The following is a 23,974-nucleotide window of genomic DNA, read 5'->3' as shown; positions in this document are numbered from 1 at the left end:
TCAGGGGTTCATTCATATCAGACTACATTAGTGTTAATCAGGGGCTCATTCATATCAGACTACATTAGTGTTAATCAGGGGTTCATTCATATCAGACTACATTAGTGTTAATCAGGGGCTCATTCATATCAGACTACATTAGTGTTAATCGGGGTTCATTCATATCAGACTACATTAGTGTTAATCAGGGGCTCATTCATATCAGACTACATTAGTGTTAATCGGGGTTCATTCATATCAGACTACATTAGTGTTAATCGGGGTTCATTCATATCAGCCTACATTAGTGTTAATCGGGGTTCATTCATATCAGACTACATTAGTGTTAATCAGGGGTTCATTCATATCAGACTACATTAGTGTTAATCAGGGGTTCATTCATATCAGACTACATTAGTGTTAATCAGGGGTTCATTCATATCAGACTACATTAGTGTTAATCGGGGTTCATTCATATCAGACTACATTAGTGTTAATCAGGGGTTCATTCATATCAGACTACATTAGTGTTAATCAGGGGTTCATTCATATCAGACTACATTAGTGTTAATCAGGGGTTCATTCATATCAGCCTACATTAGTGTTAATCAGGGGTTCATTCATATCAGACTACATTAGTGTTAATCGGGGTTCATTCATATCAGACTACATTAGTGTTAATCAGGGGTTCATTCATATCAGACTACATTAGTGTTAATCAGGGGTTCATTCATATCAGACTACATTAGTGTTAATCAGGGGTTCATTCATATCAGACTACATTAGTGTTAATCAGGGGCTCATTCATATCAGACTACATTAGTGTTAATCAGGGGCTCATTCATATCAGACTACATTAGTGTTAATCGGGGTTCATTCATATCAGACTACATTAGTGTTAATCGGGGGTTCATTCATATCAGACTACATTAGTGTTAATCGGGGTTCATTCATATCAGCCTACATTAGTGTTAATCAGGGGTTCATTCATATCAGACTACATTAGTGTTAATCAGGGGTTCATTCATATCAGACTACATTAGTGTTAATCAGGGGTTCATTCATATCAGACTACATTAGTGTTAATCAGGGGTTCATTCATATCAGACTACATTAGTGTTAATCAGGGGTTCATTCATATCAGACTACATTAGTGTTAATCAGGGGCTCATTCATATCAGACTACATTAGTGTTAATCAGGGGTTCATTCATATCAGACTACATTAGTGTTAATCAGGGGTTCATTCATATCAGACTACATTAGTGTTAATCAGGGGTTCACTCCCAACTTGAGTTGCAGCGGTCAGAAATGCTGTAGTGTTGTAACCACGGTCTGTTTCTCGGTCTGTGTGACGTATCAATGACAACATGCTGTAGTGTTGTAACCACGGTGCTGTTTTTAATGCTCCTTTGAAACACTAGAGGGCGTCTTTGAGCACATCTACGCCGTCTGGTCTTTGTCATTCTTTTATTAAGGAAAACACACAAAGGTGTTGAACAAGTACTGTTTGGTTCTTTCTATTGGACGTATAGTGTGTGTATATATATATATATATATATATCATGACCTTTTGTCAGGTTGTTTCTTATTATGTGGATTATAATAAATTAACTTATTTGTTGAGGGTTGATGCATTTTCGTCAGGGCAAATCAGGGTTGTTATATTGAGTTATAAATGTCTAACTTTATTCTTGTCTGGTGAACTGTTGTCATCTGGTGGTCTGATTTTAATTTAGTTCAAGCGTTTTAGTTATATAAAAATAAGTAACTACGGGATCCTTGAATAATTAAACAGTGAATGAATTGCAACATGTTGGCTAAAGCAGTTGCAATCACAAATGCATGCGGACGTTTTTTTTTTTTTTGAATCTTGATTTTTACAATTCTTATTCGCCAATGCCCGTCACGTGACCGGGTCCTTCTCTCAGGCATCGCAGCTCCGAACTAGACGTGAAGACAGACGGATGGAATGGTGCACGTTCCTCTTCCAAGGCGTATAATTAGATAATTGAAGATGTTGGAAGAACTGACTATGTTTTACTTTTAGTCTGGCAACAAGATGAGTAGGGACCTAATGAACAGCAAAATCACTAGCCTACGAATGTCAATCTACTATCCCTCCATAGTACAACAGTTGACCTATTCTATTGGTCAACTTGTTCTTCTGTGCGAGAAATAAATATTCCAAACATACTCTGGGACAGTTGTGTTGTGGGAGGCAATAGATCCCAAATTAATACAACTGTACATAAAAAAATTAAAAAATAAAAATGTTTTGAAAGCAATGAGGCTGATGCAACAGATCACAACGTTTAGCTTAAAATGTTAATAAACCATGAGGCTATTTCTTGACATTATAAGCACAGCAATACACACACTGCAGTAGGCTTTAAGCACAAGTGGTTTCCCCTCTAATTGCATTTAGAACCATCATTCCCTGCAAATGAGAGCCCTTCCATATGACGGGGATGAACATATCATTCAGAAATGTAGGAGGGAAGATCTAAAGATGCCACAGCGATCACGTGTTAACATGGGTTGTTAATATGGGAACGAACAGTGACTCAAGTATGTCAACAGAATCAAGCCTTTTTAGATAATAATAAATAATCCTACATTATATTTGACAAATATAATCTATCTCTATCTCTATCTCTATCTATCACGTGTGTGCGTAAGTGTCATTAAAGTTTGGCCCTGATGCCCTGGCAGATTGGACACCTCTTGAAGGGCAGATGGCCTTGCCCTGAAATTCCAGACCTGGTTACACCTAAAGCATACATTTCAAGTCCCCCTAAAGCATACATTTCAAGTCCCCCCTAAAGCATACATTTCAAGTCCCCCCTAAAGCATACATTTCAAGTCCCCCCAAAACAAATATAAATCAACTCGGCAAGTCTATTGTCCTGCTGATAGCCCATCAAGGGTGGATGGTGTCTCTTTGTATTCCAATACTGGGTTAGGCTGCAGAATGATTCACACCTGGCCCGCAGATGAGGCCTCGCCAGCTGTGAACTCAACAGCATGTTTCAGACAACCCAGGTGAATGTGACTGTACATCAAATGGTACGGTAAAACATTTTGATAGCTATACTTTTCACCTGACACGATAACTTCGTCTACTATTTAATACTTGCGTTATATGTTGGCATGCATAACCTTTATTTAACACGTACTGGCTTTTTGAATGGTGTGGTAGACATTACACTGAATCATACAGTATTATGTGGTAGACATTACACTGACTCATACAGTATTATGTGGTAGACATTACACTGAATCATACAGTATTATGTGGTAGACATTACACTGAATCATACAGTATTATGTGGTAGACATTACACTGAATCATACAGTATTATGTGGTCATACAGTATTATGTGGTAGAAATTACACTGAATCATACAGTATTATGTGGTAGACATTACACTGAATCATACAGTATTATGTGGTAGACATTACACTGAATCATACAGTATTATGTGGTAGACATTACACTGAATCATACAGTATTATGTGGTAGACATTACACTGAATCATACAGTATTATGTGGTAGACATTACACTGAATCATACAGTATTATGTGGTCATACAGTATTATGTGGTAGACATTACACTGAATCATACAGTATTATGTGGTAGACATTACACTGAATCATACAGTATTATGTGGTAGACATTACACTGAATCATACAGTATTATGTGGTCATACAGTATTATGTGGTCATACAGTATTATGTGGTAGACATTACACTGAATCATACAGTATTATGTGGTCATACAGTATTATGTGGTCATACAGTATTATGTGGTAGACATTACACTGAATCATACAGTATTATGTGGTAGACATTACACTGACTCATACAGTATTATGTGGTAGACATTACACTGAATCATACAGTATTATGTGGTAGACATTACACTGAATCATACAGTATTATGTGGTAGACATTACACTGAATCATACAGTATTATGTGGTCATACAGTATTATGTGGTAGACATTACACTGAATCATACAGTATTATGTGGTAGACATTACACTGACTCATACAGTATTATGTGGTAGACATTACACTGAATCATACAGTATTATGTGGTAGACATTACACTGAATCATACAGTATTATGTGGTCATACAATATTATGTGGTAGACAGTATTATGTGGTCATACAGTATTATGTGGTAGACATTACACTGAATCATACAGTATTATGTGGTAGACATTACACTGAATCATACAGTATTATGTGGTAGACATTACACTGAATCATACAGTATTATGTGGTAGACATTACACTGAATCATACAGTATTATGTGGTAGACATTACACTGAATCATACAGTATTATGTGGTAGACATTACACTGAATCATACAGTATTATGTGGTCATACAGTATTATGTGGTCATACAGTATTATGTGGTAGACATTACACTGAATCATACAGTATTATGTGGTCGACATTACACTGACTCATACAGTATTATGTGGTAGACATTACACTGAATCATACAGTATTATGTGGTAGACATTACACTGAATCATACAGTATTATGTGGTAGACATTACACTGAATCATACAGTATTATGTGGTAGACATTACACTGAATCATACAGTATTATGTGGTCATACAGTATTATGTGGTAGACATTACACTGAATCATACAGTATTATGTGGTCATACAGTATTATGTGGTAGACATTACACTGAATCATACAGTATTATGTGGTAGACATTACACTGAATCATACAGTATTTATGTGGTAGACATTACACTGAATCATACAGTATTATGTGGTAGACATTACACTGAATCATACAGTATTATGTGGTCATACAGTATTATGTGGTAGACATTACACTGAATCATACAGTATTATGTGGTAGACATTACACTGAATCATACAGTATTATGTACAGGTAGACATTACACTGAATCATACAGTATTATGTGGTCATACAGTATTATGTGGTAGACATTACACTGAATCATACAGTATTATGTGGTAGACATTACACTGAATCATACAGTATTATGTGGTCATACAGTATTATGTGGTAGACATTACACTGAATCATGCAGTATTATGTGGTAGACATTACACTGAATCATGCAGTATTATGTGGTAGACATTACACTGAATCATACAGTATTATATGTGGTAGACATTACACTGAATCATACAGTATTATGTGGTCATACAGTATTATGTGGTAGACATTACACTGAATCATACAGTATTATGTGGTAGACATTACACTGAATCATACAGTATTATGTGGTAGACATTACACTGAATCATACAGTATTATGTGGTAGACATTACACTGAATCATACAGTATTATGTGGTAGACATTACACTGAATCATACAGTATTATGTGGTCATACAGTATTATGTGGTAGACATTGCACTGACTGAACCTACAGGATGGTAGATCTCCAGGAAGAGGGTTGGGCTGAGAACCTACAGGATGGTAGATCTCCAGGAAGAGGGTTGGGCAGCCCTGATTTATGAGATCCTGTTGGTCTAGTTTATTTATGGGTTGATCATATAGAAATATAAAAACATTCTTCTTAGGCCGTTGTAAATTTAAATGACCATTTTTCATTCGTTTGTAATAACCCATAGCCTTCTGGGAATGTTATGAAGTCCAACATTTTATGGGCGGAGTTAGGAAGTTGGCTGTCAGAAGTATTAAAATGGAAAGGTCATTTTAATCTGTCTGCATATTTCAAGACGTGGCAAATGAGTGTGCAATCGATGGATTGGATGATGCTTTTCCTGTCAGTCATCTTGAAAAACATTCTTGAACTGGATATCAACCAATTCTCCATCTTTAACACAATGGAAAGGTCAAATGCTTTATTATGTAAATGTTGAAAGTGTGTGGGGCGACGGAGAGAAACAAAATGGTGCAGTTTGAGGCCATGTGGCGGAGAGAGATGGAGGTGTAAGCAGGTGGGTCTGAGAAGGTGTGACGTAGTTGATAGGGTTGTGAGAAGGTGTGATGTAGTTGATAGGGTTGTGAGCAGGTGGGTCTGAGAAGGTGTGATGAAGTCATTTGTATGTTTTGTATTGTAAAAAAAAAAAAAACATTGGAAATATTACAGCTCACAACCATGGTGGCTGTGTCTGCCTTTGACATTAACCTGTCTGTCTCTCTCTCTTTTTCTGTCTCTCTCTGTCTCTCTCTGTCTCTCTGTCTGTCTCTCTCTGTCTCTCTGTCTGTCTCTCTCTGTCTGTCGCTCTCTCTCTCTGTCGCTCTCTCTCTCTGTCGCTCTCTCTGTTGCGCTCTCTCTCTCTGGTGCTCTCTGTCGCTATCTAGGATGTATCAGATTGTAAAGCTGCTCTACTGTTTCGGTATCTACATCACCTTTGCACTTCAGTTCTACGTGCCAGCTGAGATCCTGATTCCTCCAGTGGTGTCCCGTGTCTCCGAGAGATGGAAACTGCCGGTTGATCTTCTGATCCGCGCTGCGCTCGTCGTTTTTACCTGTGAGTATGACTTCTGTGTACAGTCGTGGCCAAAAGTTTTGAGAATGACACAAATATTAATTTCCACAATGTTTGCTGCTTCGGTGTCTTTAGATATTTTTGTCAGATGTTGCTATGGAATACTGAAGTATAATTACAAGAATTTCATAAGTGTCAAAGGCTTTTATTGACAATTACATGAAGTTGATGCAAAGAGTCAATATTTGCAGTGTTGACCCTTCGTTTTCAAGACCTCTGCAATCTGCTCTGGCATGATGTCAATTAACTTCTGGGCCACATCCTGACTGATGGCAGCACATTCTTGCATAATCAATGCTTGGAGTTTGTCAGAATTTGTGGGTTTTTGTTTGTCCACCCGCCTCTTGAGGATTGACCACAAATTCCCAATGGGATTAAAGTCTGGGGAGTTTCCTGGCCATGGACCCAAAATACCGATGTTTTGTTCCCTGAGCCACTTAGTTACTTTTGCCTAATGGCAAGGTGCTCCATCATGCTGGAAAAGGCATTGTTCATCACCAAACTGTTCCTGGATGGTTGGGAGAAGTTGCTCTCGGAGGATGTGTTGGTACCATTCTTTATTCATGGCTGTTCTTAGGCAAAATTGTGAGTGAGCCCACTCCCTTGGTTGAGAAGCAACCCCACACATGAATGATCTCTGGATATTTTACAGTTGGCATGACACAGGACTGATGGTAGCGCTCACCTTGTCTTCTCCAGACAAGCTTTTTTCCGGAATCCCCAAACAATCGGAAAGGGGTTGTTAGCGCGCACTGCGCCCAGCCCGTCACGGGACTTGCTGGTGCGCGACGAGACAAGGATATCCCTACCGGCCAAACCCTCCCTAACCCGGATGACGCTAGGCCAATTGTGCGTCCTCCCACGGACCTCCCGGTCGCGGCCGGTTACGACAGAGCCTGGGCGCGAACCCAGAGTCTCTAGTGGCACAGCTGGCTCTGCAGTACAGCGCCACTGCGCCACCCAGGAGGCCCTCAAGTCCCTTCTTATACAACAGACTTTAAATGTCCATTGCAGCAGTTTTATCTCAACATCAAATCATTTGTGGGTAATAATTAAGTACCTTACTGTGATTTGTTTAAATTAAAATGGTCAAAAATAAACAAAAAAGAGCTTATTAGCAAAGAGCAATTTCTCAAGCAAGAATCTTGCTAGGACTGTCTGGGAGTGGTTTAAAGAGGGAGGGGAAAACAAAAAATGAGCTGTTATTGGCAGAGAGATTTGGAACTCTTTCTCATTCGTCTAACTAATTCACTGAATGGTGACGTCACCATGGAAGCCCAAAACTCCATCCAACCAAAACGGACTGAAATTCCAGGTGGTCTTTTCAAACAGCTTTTACACTAAAAGGGGCATTCTCATTTTCACAGACTATTATTCCAACCTCTCTCCCCAGGTGTCCTGGCCATATTGATCCCCCAGCTGGACCTGGTCATCTCTTTAGTGGGGTCCATCAGCAGCAGTTTCCTGGCTCTCATCTTCCCTCCACTCCTCCAGATCCTCACCTACCACAACGAAGGTCTGTCTCCCTGGGTCATCGTCAAGAACACCCTGATCTCTGTCATCGGCTTCATCGGCTTCATCACCGGCACCTATATATCCATCACAGAGATCATCAAACGCAACGGCAGACATGACAATCTGGATGTGACCTTCTTCCAGGTCCAGTGAGAGATTTAGTGAGGAAGAGGAGGATATCTTGACAGTGGTTGGTCTGGCAAACAGTGGAGGCTGGTGGGTGGAGAAATCTGAGGAAAGGTTTGTTCTAGAATGGATGCTACCTTCCTCCGATTTAAGGTGACACCAGCCTCCACTGCTGTCAAACAATCAAACCCAGAAGTCCTCACCCTGGCTACAGCCATGTTTTGTTTTTCTCACTTGCTCCATTGTCCATTGATTACACATTTATTGATATTGTGAGTCTGCTTACTGTTGTGGTTATTGGTCGCTGTGGAACAATTATTTAATGGAATATAAGTGTTAAATCAACTATTTTCTACAGTAGCTGTATAGACAAGTAGAGAAGTTGTTCTTCTGACACGAGCGTCATTCTCTCTGTGCCTCATGAGCTTCGATGTTTTTAACTTCTTAATTTTATTACATACTTTTTATATTTTAAACTCTGCTATGCCGCAAGCGCACCTTCTATCTTACATGTTTTATTATTTTATGTTGAATAATTTAACCAAATCATTGAATATTGAGCAATCGCATTCTCGTAACATTTTATTACTACTGTTAAAACATCCTGGGAGTGGTTAAAGTTGTTTTAAGTGATCAAATTAATTATTATAAACTGGTTACTAATGTAATTAGAGCAGTAAAAATACATGTTTTGTCATAGCCGTTATATATGGTCTGATATACCACGGCTTTCAACCAATCAGCATTCGGAGCTCGAACCACCCGAGTTAATAATATCATTAAAATAACAGTTAAGTGCCATTTTGAATGATATCTTCATTCTACAGACCTTACAAAGAGGAAGATGTATGTTTTTAACCACAGCGTGACTAGACTATTTCCAATAGAAATGGTAAATGACTGACCGTGTTTAATAAGACGATCAGAACACAATGTATGTAGTCTGTTGATCACCATCGTCATTACTGCTGTACATGTTGCTATGACGATGACCGTTGAATACCGTTTACTGATTGACTACATTTTAGAGACAAGATGTAATAGTTGAAAGTTCACTTTTTTTTTCCTTTTCTTAAAGGTAAAGCTTCATTTCCATTTTTAAGGCAAGCTGACGAGATCACCTACTGTAATACTGATGAAGGGACTGTAAAGAGAAAATACAAAACAATGTGTGTTATTGTAGAGCTAATACCATTTTGTTATTTCTCAGTTGATGTTATTTATGTTGGCATTTTAATGTCTTACATTTGTCTCAGGTTGGGCACTGGATTTATTCATGTTACTAATCTTCCAGTTATTACAACGGCTATTTCATTTGTTTTATCACTTGTCTCGCTTGTACCAACAGTTTGTGTTTTTAGACTGAGTGGGCCCAGATTAGACTGGGTTGGACTGAGGTGGGCCCAGATTAGACTGGGTTGGACTGAGGTGGGCCCAGTTTAGACTGGGTTGGACTGAGGTGGGCCCAGTTTAGACTGGGTTGGACTGAGGTGGGCCCAGTTTAGACTGGGTTGGACTGAGGTGGGCCCAGTTTAGACTGGGTTGGACTGAGGTGGGCCCAGTTTAGACTGGGTTGGACTGAGGTGGGCCCAGTTTAGACTGGGTTGGACTGAGGTGGGCCCAGTTTAGACTGGGTTGGACTGAGGTGGGCCCAGATTAGACTGGGTTGGACTGAGGTGGGCCCAGTTTAGACTGGGTTGGACTGAGGTGGGCCCAGTTTAGACTGGGTTGGACTGAGGTGGGCCCAGTTTAGACTGGGTTGGACTGAGGTGGGCCCAGTTTAGACTGGGTTGGATATCATGGTGATGTCACATGGCATTGGGAGAACTTAACTGATAGTCGGTCTCTTCGACTAGCCTTTGAATAATGGCAGGTTGGAACTATTGTTGAGTTTGCACTTTATTGTTGCTGAAATATAGTATTCTGAATTTCCCCTGAGAGAATACTGCTGAACATTTTATACGGGGTATTTTTTTTCGTGATCTTGAACGTGTAAAAATAAAATGTTTTTATTTCATTACAGTCTAAATGGGGAAAAAAGTTCACAATTCTGGAAATTATACCAGCTTTGAATAATGGCAGGTTTGAACTATTGTTGAGTTTGCACTTTATTTTAAATAAAATATAGTATTCATGAACATGTCATTTTTATTGTTTTAATCATTTTATTTCATTACAACCTAAATGGAAATTATACGTAAGCATTTTTGTTGCTTGTTGTGGTGTTGACGGGAATTCTGATGTTTTACATCGCCTTAAAAATTGTACTCATCATATAGGTTACATCCCAAATTGCAGCCTATTCCCTTCATAGTGCACTACTGTTGAGCAGAGTCCTATTGGCCCTTGTCAAATGTAGCGCACTATAATAGGGAATTGGGTGGCATTTGGGATGTAGGCAGTGTCCTTCACTAGTCTGCTGTCTCTGTGGACATTAGCTACAAGGGGATGACCTGGAGGTTACCCATCATAGAACTGAAAGATCCTCTCCGGTACTTGTTAGCCAGTAGTTCTGGACAGAAGTAGGCCCCTGAAAGTGGTGTACTACGGTGTATGTCCCACCACATCATAGCTCTCGCTCCCTCACTCTACTGTGTGTGTGTCTTGATAGTTGTCACTCAAATGGCGAGGTCCTGAAACTCTTAATTGCTACGGGGGCTGGCCCACGTGGGGGTAAATGTAGGGAAAACGGCGCTGCATAGGTTCCAGAAAACATCCGCTTTCAAGCTAGGGATTTTATTTTGAACAGAGATAAAACAGTAATTCTGCTCATTGATGATGCATGTATGAACTACACATTGACACATCCAGCCCAAAGCGGGAGTAAAAAAAAAAAAGAGTACTATTTGCCAAAGTATGTCAGTAGTTGGGGCGGCAGGTAGCCTAGTGGTTAGAGTGTTGGGCCAGTAACCGAAAGGTTGCTGGATTGAATCCCCGAGCTGACAAGGTAAAAATCTGTCATTCTGCCCCTGAACAGGCAGTTAACAAACTGTTCCCCGGTGGCCGTCATTGTAAATAAGAATTTGTTCTTAACTGACTTTGCCTAGTTAAATAAAGGTACATGTTTATTATCTTCTTATTTTTTAATGTCTTTTAATGGAAATAAGTATTTGCATATCATGAATACCTCAACTATCATCACAGCTTGTCTTGGGGTTTTTACAGATGTATGTTAAGCCAGAGTAATGTTGTACATTTTGAGTCACTGAATGTACTGTAATTTCAGCAAAAATAAAAACGAATGCGTATATAATAAAAGATGAGCATATTTCCTCACTATCTGAAATGCTCTCCACTATCTGAAATGCTCTCACTATCTGAAATGCTCTCACTATCTGAAATGCTCTCACTATTTGAAATGCTCTCACTATTTGAAATGCTCTCACTATCTGAAATGCTCTCACTATCTGAAATGCTCTCACTATCTGAAATGCTCTCACTATCTGAAATGCTCTCCCTATCTGAAATGCTCTCCACTATCTGAAATGCTCTCCGCTATCTGAAATGCTCTCCGCTATCTGAAATGCTCTCCGCTATCTGAAATGCTCTCCGCTATCTGAAATGCTCTCCGCTATCTGAAATGCTCTCCGCTATCTGAAATGCTCTCCGCTATCTGAAATGCTCTCCGCTTAAGTTGTTTGGACTTCCTTGTATGCTTTCTGTTTAATTGTCCTGTTTTTACTGAGCTGTTGAGTGCCATGGAGAGAGTGGTTTGGGGTGACGTCTTTAACTTCTCTATAGGAGCTACACCAGGCTTCCCACCAGGGTTCCCCAACTGGTGGCCCGCAGGTGGTTTTATTTGGACAGTAGCGATACCTCTCGCTGTAATCACTATGGACAGACTGGACAGTAGAGATGCCTCTCGCTGTAATCACTATGGACAGACTGGACAGTAGAGATGCCTCTCGCTGTAATCACTTTGGACAGACTGGACAGTAGAGATACCGCTCGCTGTAATCACTATGGACAGACTGGACAGTAGAGATACCTCTCGCTGTAATCACTTGGACAGACTGGACAGTAGAGATACCTCTCGCTGTAATCACTTTGGACAGACTGGACAGTAGAGATACCGCTCGCTGTAATCACTATGGACAGACTGGACAGTAGAGATACCTCTCTCTGTAATCACTATGGACAGACTGGACAGTAGAGATACCTCTCTCTGTTATCACTATGGACAGACTGGACAGTAGAGATACCTCTCTCTGTAATCACTATGGACAGACTGGACAGTAGAGATACCTCTCTCTGTTATCACTATGGACAGACTGTACAGTAGGTCATTGGGATTTATCACACGTGTGTATGAGATAAAGAGGGCCGTTGGTTATTTAGTTCTGTATGTGCAACCTAGACTCTCTCTGTTATCACTATAACCTGCCCAGGGACTGCGGTTGAAAATTAGCCGGCTGGCTAAAACCGGCACTTTTACTGAAACGTTGATTAATGTGCACTGTCCCTGTAAAAATAAACTAAACTAAACTAAAACTCAGGGGTAGACGTAACATGGTAAATGTCAATCCTGGACACTCCATTTTTTTTTAAACTAGGCATGTCAGTGAAGAACAAATTCTTATTTACAATGACGGCCTCGGAACAGTGGGTTAACTGCCTTGTTCAGGGGCAGAATGACAGATTTGTACCATTTTTAGCTCAGGGATTCGCTCTCGCAGCCTTTCTGTTACTGGCCCAATGCTCTAACCACTGGGCTACCTGCCGCCCTGATTTCGTATGATATGTTATGTTTCCTATGGTATGTATTCCTTTGTGGATGCCCATCTATTTCGTATGATATGTTACTAATTACAATTTGTACGATATGTTATGAATTTGCTTAACATACATGTTATGAATTCCAATTTGTTATAGCCAACATTAGCTAGGTGGCTAACGTTAGCTAGGCTAAGGGTTAGGAGTTAGGTTAAAGGGTTAAGGGAATGGTTAGCTAGCATGCTAAGTAGTAATTAGTTGCAAAGTGGATAATTAGCTACCGTGCTCAAGTTGTCCGTGATAAGATTCCAACACGAAACCTTTGGGTAGCCTGACGTTTACGTTATATACGCCAAACCCCTTTCCAACCACCCTACTTTCATTTTATACCTTAAGTAACCTTCTGATTTTATATAACCATACCAGTTGTAACATATCATACTAATTTGGTTGTTACTTTACTATGTTACGTCTCGTTCTTGAGACCAGGCTGGTATGTGTTGTTTGATTCTGTAATGCGTAATGAACATACCATCTGTGTTTGTCTGCAGTAGACAGAAGGTGAAATGGAGTGATGTCTTGATTCTGAATGACCTTGCCTTAATCATGGGGACACCCTTGTCTATGCATGCTCACTAAGGAAATCCTACAGCCCTTAGATAGGAAATGAATACTCCTCATCAGAATGTCATAAGAGCATTCATCTGATCTGGTTGGTGCAACTGACAAGGCTGGTGATGAGATGGATCTTCTACTGCTTCAGTTGTAGCTGACTCACAACTCATTCACTCCCCGGGTAGTGCACATCTCTCTCTCTCTCAATAATCTTTGTTCATCTTTCTCTCTCTGACCCTTTTCTCATGATGTACATCCATTAGCTTAGTAGCCAGGATCCATAGACATGTCTGATGAGAAGTATGAGAACTTATGAGTCCCCCCCCCCACCCCGTCCCGTCCCTTGTACAGAACATGTGACACTACCATGGAGCTGTTACCCTGAGTATGCTAAATGTTGGAAAAATATCTGGTCTTCACAAAGAGAAATTGTTTTATAAAATGAGGCATGTGTAAAGTTATTTTTATATATTTAAATGGCAAGGGAGTTTAATTCTACCAATGTGATCAAATTGTGTCTCCTTGTGGTCACCGCTGGTATTGCATTTATATGTTATAGCCGTTATAGACGTCAATCCAGCAGCCTCAGTGCATTACACATACAACATATATTTTGTTAATAATATAAGATCATATTTTATTCATGGCGTCTTTCCAGTGCTGAAAACAAATTGGCAATACGACTTAAAATCTCTCACAGAGAAACAACTTCAAAACATGGGGTTCATACACCTCACATTGATACAAAAATAATACACACAAAAACACATTCATGTGAACTCATTGGACTCGCACATGCATACACAGCACGTAGAAAAACATTGGGGCATCACGATAACTTTGAATTCAGTAATTTTCCCATAATTCCCTGGTTTTCCAGATTAGATACCACATTGACGTGTTCGGACTCAAAATACTTATTACAAAAGAATACCACCAACCTGGGGGGGGGGCGTCAAAGTACTTATTACATGAGAATACCCACCAACCTGGGGGGGGGGGGGGCATCAAAGTACTTATTACAAAAGAATACCACCAGCCTTTACAACTCTGATAAAAACCTTCTTTTGGGGGGTGTACTTCCACACTATTTACACAATTGGCCACATCAGTGATAAAAGTTCTATTGAATAGACAATCTGTTTTATGACAAACACACGTCATATTTATGTATATTTAGGATCCATTTATTCATTTAAATATGGATTTCTTCTTACTGTTAGGATCCAGTCCCCTTCATTATTTTGTCACTTGTGTCTACGTCTCAAATCGTACCCTATTCCCTATTGTAGTGCCCTCCTTTTGACCAGGGCCTATAGGGAACAGGGTGCCATTTCAGACGCAATCCATATGACTACATACATACTGTACTGAATGGTGAGATCATACATATTACTGTATGCAACATCTTTTTGGTTATATGGTTATTATTGTACGAAATTTAGCTATTTTCTGCACGACATGTTGACATATTCATTCTTGATAGGAATTGGGTTTTATACAAAGCCAGTCTCTCTCCCTCAGAGAGGGGTCTAGATGAGTGAGCCTTTGCTATTGCTGCAGAGTTTAGTACAACACATCTTTGTTTGCGAGACCTTGTTGTGATAGTTTCAGATAAACATCCCATAATACTGTTTAACCCTGAGGAAGAACACGTGAGGGACTCTTTCATTTACTCTACCGAATGTCAAGTCCACTTAGAATCACATTCTATGGAGACATTTTAAGAATTGACTGGAGAGAACGTAATTAATTCACGTCATAGAATGTTCAAGACTCAAATCTTTCATAGAACGTTGCAGTTTCTCCCTTAAAGAGGCCTCTGTTAGAGAGCACTGTATCTGCAACTCTCACTTAGTTTCACTGGGTTCTAGACTAGAACACTCTAAAACATTCTAGAACATGACCTCCTCACAGCTTCCGTAGTCGCTCCCCACCATGTCAGACCCGTTGTAGCAGCGAGAGTTCCGTCCTGCGTGCCCAGCCTGTTGTGTTGCAGGGGGAGGAGGAGGAGAGTTACACTCAGCGTAGGACGGCATGGCAACGCTGAGGCGCATGCTGAGGCGCCGGTAGCCTGACGACACATTGTCCACGCTTTGTGCATGTTGCGTGGGATAGTAACTCATGGCAGTGTATTCGTTGGGGCACTGAGAGCTGGGTAAGGGAAGACCGTCAGGCCCCAGGAAGTCATCCAGGTTCTGGTTACTATAACAGGGGGGTAAGGGAGCGCGGCGGTCAGAGCGCTCCAGGGGAAACGGGAATCCGCTGTAGCGAGAGTTTCTACGTGAGTCTATTGATGTGGTCACAGAGCCGTAGGTGTCCTCCACAATGTCGAACTGGGGAAACTCCTGGACCTGGGGGTACTCTTGGACCGCAGGGTTGGGTCGACCGTAGTAGTCAGGATCAGCAGGGTAGACTGAACGGCAGGGAGAAGAGAATAATACATTATCATTACCCATAGTCCTTCAGTAAAAACACCTTTGTTTTCAGATGATTTTCACACCAATGTTAAAAGTGTCCTTTTCGTTATAAAAGTCCTTAAACACGTTATACAGTAGGTAAGGTATTCTAACCGCTGAGTGATGGAAAAACCTATTCAAATTCAACCCCTTAGTAACTTATCCTCTGCAGGAAATGCCTGCCTGACCAAACTATTGCTCAACGCCACATGTTCTGTATGTATAAAAACTGATAGTGGATGACATTCATGTATGGATGAGTAACCGCCATTGTTTTGATCTAAAGGACAAAGTGAGAAGAATTATAATATGAATAATGCTTTGTTATGTCCTCATCTCCAGATCATTCACCTTCAGACACTTGTCCTTTTGGGTGTCTCATCTGTCAAGTCAATTAAATGCTGTCCCTTATTTATTTGGATAAAGTGAAGACTGGCACGGCATGTCGGGTAAGCTACTACCACAGTCATCAATAAATTAAAAACTCAGACAGCTATCATCTACTCTAATTATTAATTGAACTCACCTTCATAGTCCTGATCCCAGTGGTGTTTCCTGATGGACTCATTGTCAGAGATGGATGAAGGTGTAGGGGGGAGGTTGGGGGCCACACTACACACCACGGGCCCCTGTGGCTTCTGCTTCCCGGCCCTTAGGCTTACCTGGGACCCCAGCCCTAGGTCCATCTGGCTGCGAGGCTTCAGAGATCTGAAGGGACTGTTATCCAGGTCGTTACCAGAACCTATCAGCGTGCTCATCTCTATTTGGCTGACCTCTGGAGTGTTGGCCATCGTGGATTTGGCCAGACTGGGTTGGAAGTAACCGTTGGAGTCCTGAACACAGAGAGGCTTCTTCTTCTTCTGTTGGACATAGCGTTTGCGGACACAGATAAAAACACCGACCAGGAAGAAAACCCCTGTCAGGCTGGCGCAGATCTCCACGATCTCGATGTAGCCCAGCCCGGCAGACAGCTGTATTGATGAGAAGATATGGGACACCTTTTGGTTAGATTTAGTCAGGGCCGGACCACTGGTCGAGGGCAACTTCACCCTACTTCACCTACTAAAATCAGATATGTTACACAGAGCATTATGGGTACTGTAGTTTAGCTTGGTACAATACCTGGGGCAGAGCGTTGCAGTGGATGGAGCCCCCAGAGAAGGTACAGTCATACCCTCCTTGACACGGGTTGGGAGAGCATCTGTCGATTAGGCTCTGACACCTAAAGAAGAAGAATACTTTATTGTCCATTAACTTGCAGAGAACAAAAATGAGGCATTTTGCTTTTAGTTCCTTTTCCAAGGAAGGAAAGAGGACAAACAACAGAATTAGGCTTAATCATCCCCCGAGCCAATGAAACTAGGGGAGCATACCATGGGTAACATTTTCCATGACTAACCAAAAAGAATCAGAACAACTGTACTACTTGGTAGGTAGAAAGGTCTTAAAGAGGAGAGAAATGTGAACACTATTTGGCATTTAATAAAATGTGCTATTAGAAGCATAATAGTGTATGGGCCTTGTTGTCCTAGACATGTGAACACTAATTCTATTGTAAATGAAGAGCAAAGTGTGGGGGGGAAACTAACATTGTGTTTATACCAAGGCTGCAGGGATGGGAGGGATAGCTATGTGAGAGATAGATATACCTGTTTCCAGCCATATTGAGTTGGCAGTTGCAGATGTAACCTTGACTCTTTGGCACACACACCCCACCGTGGGCACAGGGCTGGGAGGCACAGGGGTTGCTGTCCAGCTCACAGCGAGGGCCATGGAAGGACTCTGGACAGCTGCAGTGGAACCCTGGAGGGGAAACCAACATATAAACAGGAAGAGAGATCAGCCTATTGAATATGGCCAAAGTTCTAGAACACCATGAGAGTTCTCGTACTCCCTCAGGAACATCAGAGGGATTCTAAGGAAGAATAGGATAACAACTATTTCAAAAAGTGGAATACAGGGTAGACAGTTTGGTTCCATCCAGTTGTCTGGTTATTCAGTTTGCACCTCACTACTCTGGTTTCAACTTCCTTGTAGAACAATTATGATTCTATTTTATAAACTAGATGACTCCTCCAATCTGTTCAAACACTAGTTTGTTCAACAATCTATTTTCATAGTGGTGATTGAATGTCCACCCTCACAGATGGACTAATCAGATGTTGTTGAAGGGATACTAGACAATATGCCGTAAGTATAGTTCCATCTCAGAACCAATATCCATAAACAACAGGGATGTTTTCTCTAAACCTGTAGGCTTTGTTGCTACCTTGAATGTTGTGGGTAGAGGCGTACAGTATGCTATTTGTGTTGTTTGTAGAGGTTGACACTATTGGGGAGTGATACAGTATGCCAAGGTTAAGAAACTGACCTCCATTTGATTCCTCCTCACAGATTCCTCCATTCAGACAGGGGTTACTGTCACAGCTGTTCATCCTGACCTGGTTGACACAGCACTGGTAGACCCCAAACACCCTCCTCCTCCCAGGCCCATTCCACTCCTTATCCTCCTCTGTTCTGATAGGCTCTCCATTCAGCTCCATACCCTCCAGGCAGCCCACCAAGCCATGTGTCTGGGCCCTGGCCTGGGTCTCTGTAGCGGTGGTGGTGGGAGAAGAACCAGGACCAGGGGAGCCAGCGAGGATCAGAGTCCCATGGGGCTGCATCAGATGGCAGGGTTCAGAGAGGACAACCTGGGCTGAGTAAACGTGGTCCAGGGTGAGTCTGAGGACGGTGCTGTTGACCTCCAGAAGGACGTGGTGCCACCGCCCGTCTGACACCACTGGGGCTGTGTGGACACGCAGGGAACCTGGGAGCGTGTTGCCACAGAGGTACATGAACCTCAACTCTCCACCTATCAGCTGCGGAAGACAACAGAAGAGAACACATAAGCACAAATGTACAGAACTGCTCATCCTAACACTGTAGACACACCTAAGACACTATAAACTTTACATGAACATCAACTTTACTTTACATGAATCTTTAAAAAAGGTTGTTCTTGATCTGTTCTTGTCTATTAATGTTCTGTATTATGTCATGTTTCGTGTTCTGTGTGGAACCCCAGGAAGAGTAGCTACTGCTTTTTCAACAGCTAATGAAGATCCTTATGAAATGGAAAATGCCAAACTTCCTGTCCATCAGCTGTGGAAGAATGCCGAACTCTGCTTATATATATATATATTTTTTTTAAATTTTACTAGGCAAGTCAGTTAAGAACAAATTCTTATTTTCAATGACGGCCTAGGAACAGTGGGTTAACTGCCTGTTCAGGGGCAGAACGACAGATTTGTACCTTTTCAGCTCGGGGATTTGAACTTGCAACCTTTCGGTTACTACTCCAACGCTCTAACCACTAGGCTACCCACTGATACAACTGTCCATCAGCTGTGGAAGATAATATAACAGTGTTCACTGTTGGTAAACATGTATTCATCAGAGTCGCCACCAGTCTGAAGTAGAAACAGTGGAAGAGAACAACACATCAATCAAATCAAATTTGATTGGTCACATAAAAATGGTTAGCAGATGTTATTGGTCACATACACATGGTTAGCAGATGTTATTGGTCACATACACATGGTTAGCAGATGTTATTGGTCACATACACATGGTTAGCAGATGTTATTGGTCACATACAAATGGTTAGCAGATGTTATTGGTCACATACACATGGTTAGCAGATGTTATTGGTCACATACACATGGTTAGCAGATGTTATTGGTCACATACAAATGGTTAGCAGATGTTATTGGTCACATACACATGGTTAGCAGATGTTATTGGTCACATACACATGGTTAGCAGATGTTATTGGTCACATACAAATGGTTAGCAGATGTTATTGGTCACATACACATGGTTAGCAGATGTTATTGGTCACATACACATGGTTAGCAGATGTTATTGGTCACATACACATGGTTAGCAGATGTTATTGGTCACACAAATGGTTAGCAGATGTTATTGGTCACATACACCTGGTTAGCAGATGTTATTGGTCACATACAAATGGTTAGCAGATGTTATCGGTCACATACAAATGGTTAGCAGATGTTATCGGTCACATACAAATGGTTAGCAGATGTTATTGGTCACATACACATGGTTAGCAGATGTTATTGGTCACATACACATGGTTAGCAGATGTTATTGGTCACATACAAATGGTTAGCAGATGTTATTGGTCACATACACATGGTTAGCAGATGTTATTGGTCACATACACATGGTTAGCAGATGTTATTGGTCACATACAAATGGTTAGCAGATGTTATTGGTCACATACAAATGGTTAGCAGATGTTATTGGTCACATACACATGGTTAGCAGATGTTATTGGTCACATACAAATGGTTAGCAGATGTTATTGGTCACATACAAATGGTTAGCAGATGTTAATGCAAGTGTAGCAAAATGCTTGTGCTTCTAGTTCCGACCGTGCAGTAATATCTAATAAGTAATATAACCTAACAATTTCACAACATCTACCTTATACACACAAGTGTAAAGGAATTAATAAGAATATGTACATATAAATATATGGATGAGCGATGGCCGTGCGGCATAGGCAAAATGCAGTACATGGTGTAGAATACAGTATATACATTTGAGATGAGTAATGTAGGGTATGTAAACATTATATAAAGTGCCATTGCTTAAAGTGACTAGTGATACATTTATTACATCCAATTTTTAAATTGTAGTTTGATACATTTGTCAGATCATTAGTATAAACTGGAAATATTAGAGGTCCAAGACTCTATCCCTGTTGAACACCACATTTGATTTGAGCGGTTGCTTTATTTATTGGCCTGTAGTTTATGACAGGCAGCTTGTTAGGTCATTTCAAACATCAAGACCATCCACGGCATTATCCAAACCAACATTATCACCATCTCAGCTGTTCCAACATGACATTATCACCATCTAATCTGTTCCAACATGACATTATCACCATCTCATCTGTTCCAACATGACATTATCACCATCTCATCTGTTCCAACATGACATTATCACCATCTCAGCTGTTCCAACATGACATTATCACCATCTCAGCTGTTCCAACATGACATTATCACCATCTCAGCCGTTCCAACATGACATTATCACCATCCCATCTGTTCCAACATGACATTATCACCATCTCAGCTGTTCCAACATGACATTATCACCATCTCAGCTGTTCCAACATGACATTATCACCATCTCATCTGTTCCAACATGACATTATCACCATCTCAGCTGTTCCAACCCGACATTATCACCATCTCAGCTGTTCCAACATGACATTATCACCATCTCAGCTGTTCCAACATGACATTATCACCATCTCATCTGTTCCAACATGACATTATCACCATCTCAGCTGTTCCAACCCAACATTATCACCATCTCAGCTGTTCCAACATGACATTATCACCATCTCATCTGTTCCAACATGACATTATCACCATCTCAGCTGTTCCAACATGACATTATCACCATCTCATCTGTTCCAACATGACATTATCACCATCTCAGCTGTTCCAACATGACATTATCACCATCTCAGCTGTTCCAACATGACATTATCACCATCTCATCTGTTCCAACATGACATTATCACCATCTCAGCTGTTCCAACATGACATTATCACCATCTCAGCTGTTCCAACATGACATTATCACCATCTCAGCTGTTCCAACATGACATTATCACCATCTCAGCTGTTCCAACATGACATTATCACCATCTCAGCTGTTCCAACATGACATTATCACCATCTCATCTGTTCCAACATGACATTATCACCATCTCAGCTGTTCCAACCTGACATTATCACCATCTCAGCTGTTCCAACATGTTATTATCACCATCTCAGCTGTTCCAACATGACATTATCACCATCTCAGCTGTTCCAACATGACATTATCACCATCTCAGCTGTTCCAACATGACATTATCACCATCTCAGCTGTTCCAACATGACATTATCACCATCTCAGCTGTTCCAACATGACATTGGTCACCATCTCAGCTGTTCCAACATTACATTATCACCATCTCAGCTGTTCCAACATGACATTATCACCATCTCAGCTGTTCCAACATGACATTATCACCATCTCAGCTGTTCCAACATGACATTATCACCATCTCATCTGTTCCAACATGACATTATCACCATCTCATCTGTTCCAACATGACATTATCACCATCTCAGCTGTTCCAACATGACATTATCACCATCTCAGCTGTTCCAACATGACATTATCACCATCTCAGCAGATGTTATACACATGTTCCAACATGACATTATCACCATCTCATCTGTTCCAACATGACATTATCACCATCTCAGCTGTTCCAACATGTACATTATCACCATCTCATGCTGTTCCAAGATGACATTATCACATCTCAGCTGTTCCAACATGACATTATCACCATCTCAGCTGTTCCAACATGACATTATCACCATCTCAGCTGTTCCAACATGACATTATCACCATCTCAGCTGTTCCAACATGACATTATCACCATCTCAGCTGTTCCAACATGACATTATCACCATCTCATCTGTTCCAACATGACATTATCACCATCTCAGCTGTTCCAACATGACATTATCACCATCTCAGCTGTTCCAACATGACATTATCACCATCTCATCTGTTCCAACATGACATTATCACCATCTCAGCTGTTCCAACATGACATTGGTCACATCTCAGCTGTTCCAACATTACATTATCACCATCTCAGCTGTTCCAACATGACATTATCACCATCTCAGCTGTTCCAACATTACATTATCACCATCTCAGCTGTTCCAACATGACATTATCACCATCTCAGCTGTTCCAACATGACATTATCACCATCTCATCTGTTCCAACATGACATTATCACCATCTCAGCTGTTCCAACATGACATTATCACCATCTCAGCTGTTCCAGCAGATGTTATTATCACCATCTCAGCTGTTCCAACATGACATTATCACCATCTCAGCTGTTCCAACATGACATTATCACCATCTCATCTGTTCCAAGATGACATTATCACCATCTCAGCTGTTCCAACATGACATTATCACCATCTCATCTGTTCCAACATGACATTATCACCATCTCAGCTGTTCCAACATTACATTATCACCATCTCAGCTGTTCCAACATGACATTATCACCATCTCAGCTGTTCCAAGATGACATTATCACCATCTCATGGTTCCAACATGACATTATCACCATCTCAGCTGTTCCAACATGACATTATCACCATCTCAGCTGTTCCAACAAATGGTTAGCAGATGACATTATCACCATCTCAGCTGTTCCAACATGACATTATCACCATCTCATCTGTTCCAACCTGACATTATCACCATCTCAGCTGTTCCAACCTGACATTATCACCATCTTAGCTGTTATTGGTCACATGACATTATCACCATCTCATCTGTTCCAACATGACATTATCACCATCTCAGCTGTTCCAACATGACATTATCACCATCTCATCTGTTCCAACAAATGGTTATCACCATCTCAGCTGTTCCAACAAATGACATTATCACCATCTCAGCTGTTCCAAGATGACATTATCACCATCTCAAATGTTCCAACATGACATTATCACCATCTCAGCTGTTCCAACATGACATTATCAATCTCATCTGTTCCAACCTGCATTATCACCATCTCAGCTGTTCCAACCTAACATTATCACCATCTTAGCTCTTACAACAAGTGTAAAGGACATTATTTACATATAAAGTTGGATTGCATGCATTGTCAAAATGTTTTGGTCATTAAATAACATTATCTCCAACAGTTGTAGTGGCATGCATTGTCATAAAGTGCCATTGTAAAATATGATACATTTATCACATTTTTAAATTGTAGGAAGATCATTTGTCAGATCAAGTATAAAGGAACAATAACAAGACTCTATTTTGCTCCATTTGAGAAGTTGCTCAACGTTTATTGGCCAGATGACAGGCCTAGCTTCTAGGTCATTTAGCAAGCTATCAAGACCAGCCAGGTTAT

General features: G+C 40.8%; 2 protein-coding genes across 2 annotated transcripts in view; one reads left to right on the top strand and one right to left on the bottom strand.

Moving 5' to 3' along the window:
- The window catches only part of LOC118375187 (proton-coupled amino acid transporter 1-like), a 45,258-nt gene extending 34,971 nt beyond the window's left edge, over positions 1 to 10,287 (top strand). The window contains exons 11-12 of the mRNA XM_052516732.1: positions 6,321 to 6,490; positions 7,902 to 10,287. Coding sequence (XP_052372692.1) covers positions 6,321 to 6,490; positions 7,902 to 8,176 — 445 coding nt within the window. The 3' untranslated portion in view covers positions 8,177 to 10,287. The remainder of the gene's footprint in view (positions 1 to 6,320; positions 6,491 to 7,901) is intronic.
- Positions 10,288 to 14,088: 3,801 nt separating this feature from the next.
- The window catches only part of LOC118375186 (protocadherin Fat 2-like), a 76,748-nt gene continuing 66,862 nt past the window's right edge, over positions 14,089 to 23,974 (bottom strand). Inside the window, exons 24-28 of the mRNA XM_052516678.1 lie at positions 18,308 to 18,797; positions 17,586 to 17,739; positions 17,059 to 17,158; positions 16,463 to 16,907; positions 14,089 to 15,893 (exon numbers count right to left, since the gene is read on the bottom strand). Of these exons, the coding sequence (XP_052372638.1) occupies positions 15,373 to 15,893; positions 16,463 to 16,907; positions 17,059 to 17,158; positions 17,586 to 17,739; positions 18,308 to 18,797 (1,710 nt within the window). The 3' untranslated portion in view covers positions 14,089 to 15,372. The remainder of the gene's footprint in view (positions 15,894 to 16,462; positions 16,908 to 17,058; positions 17,159 to 17,585; positions 17,740 to 18,307; positions 18,798 to 23,974) is intronic.

This window comes from Oncorhynchus keta, chromosome 4 (assembly GCF_023373465.1).
Source record: "Oncorhynchus keta strain PuntledgeMale-10-30-2019 chromosome 4, Oket_V2, whole genome shotgun sequence".
Classification (NCBI taxonomy): Eukaryota; Metazoa; Chordata; class Actinopteri; order Salmoniformes; family Salmonidae; genus Oncorhynchus; species Oncorhynchus keta.
This window is presented reverse-complemented; position numbering and strand designations above follow the sequence as displayed.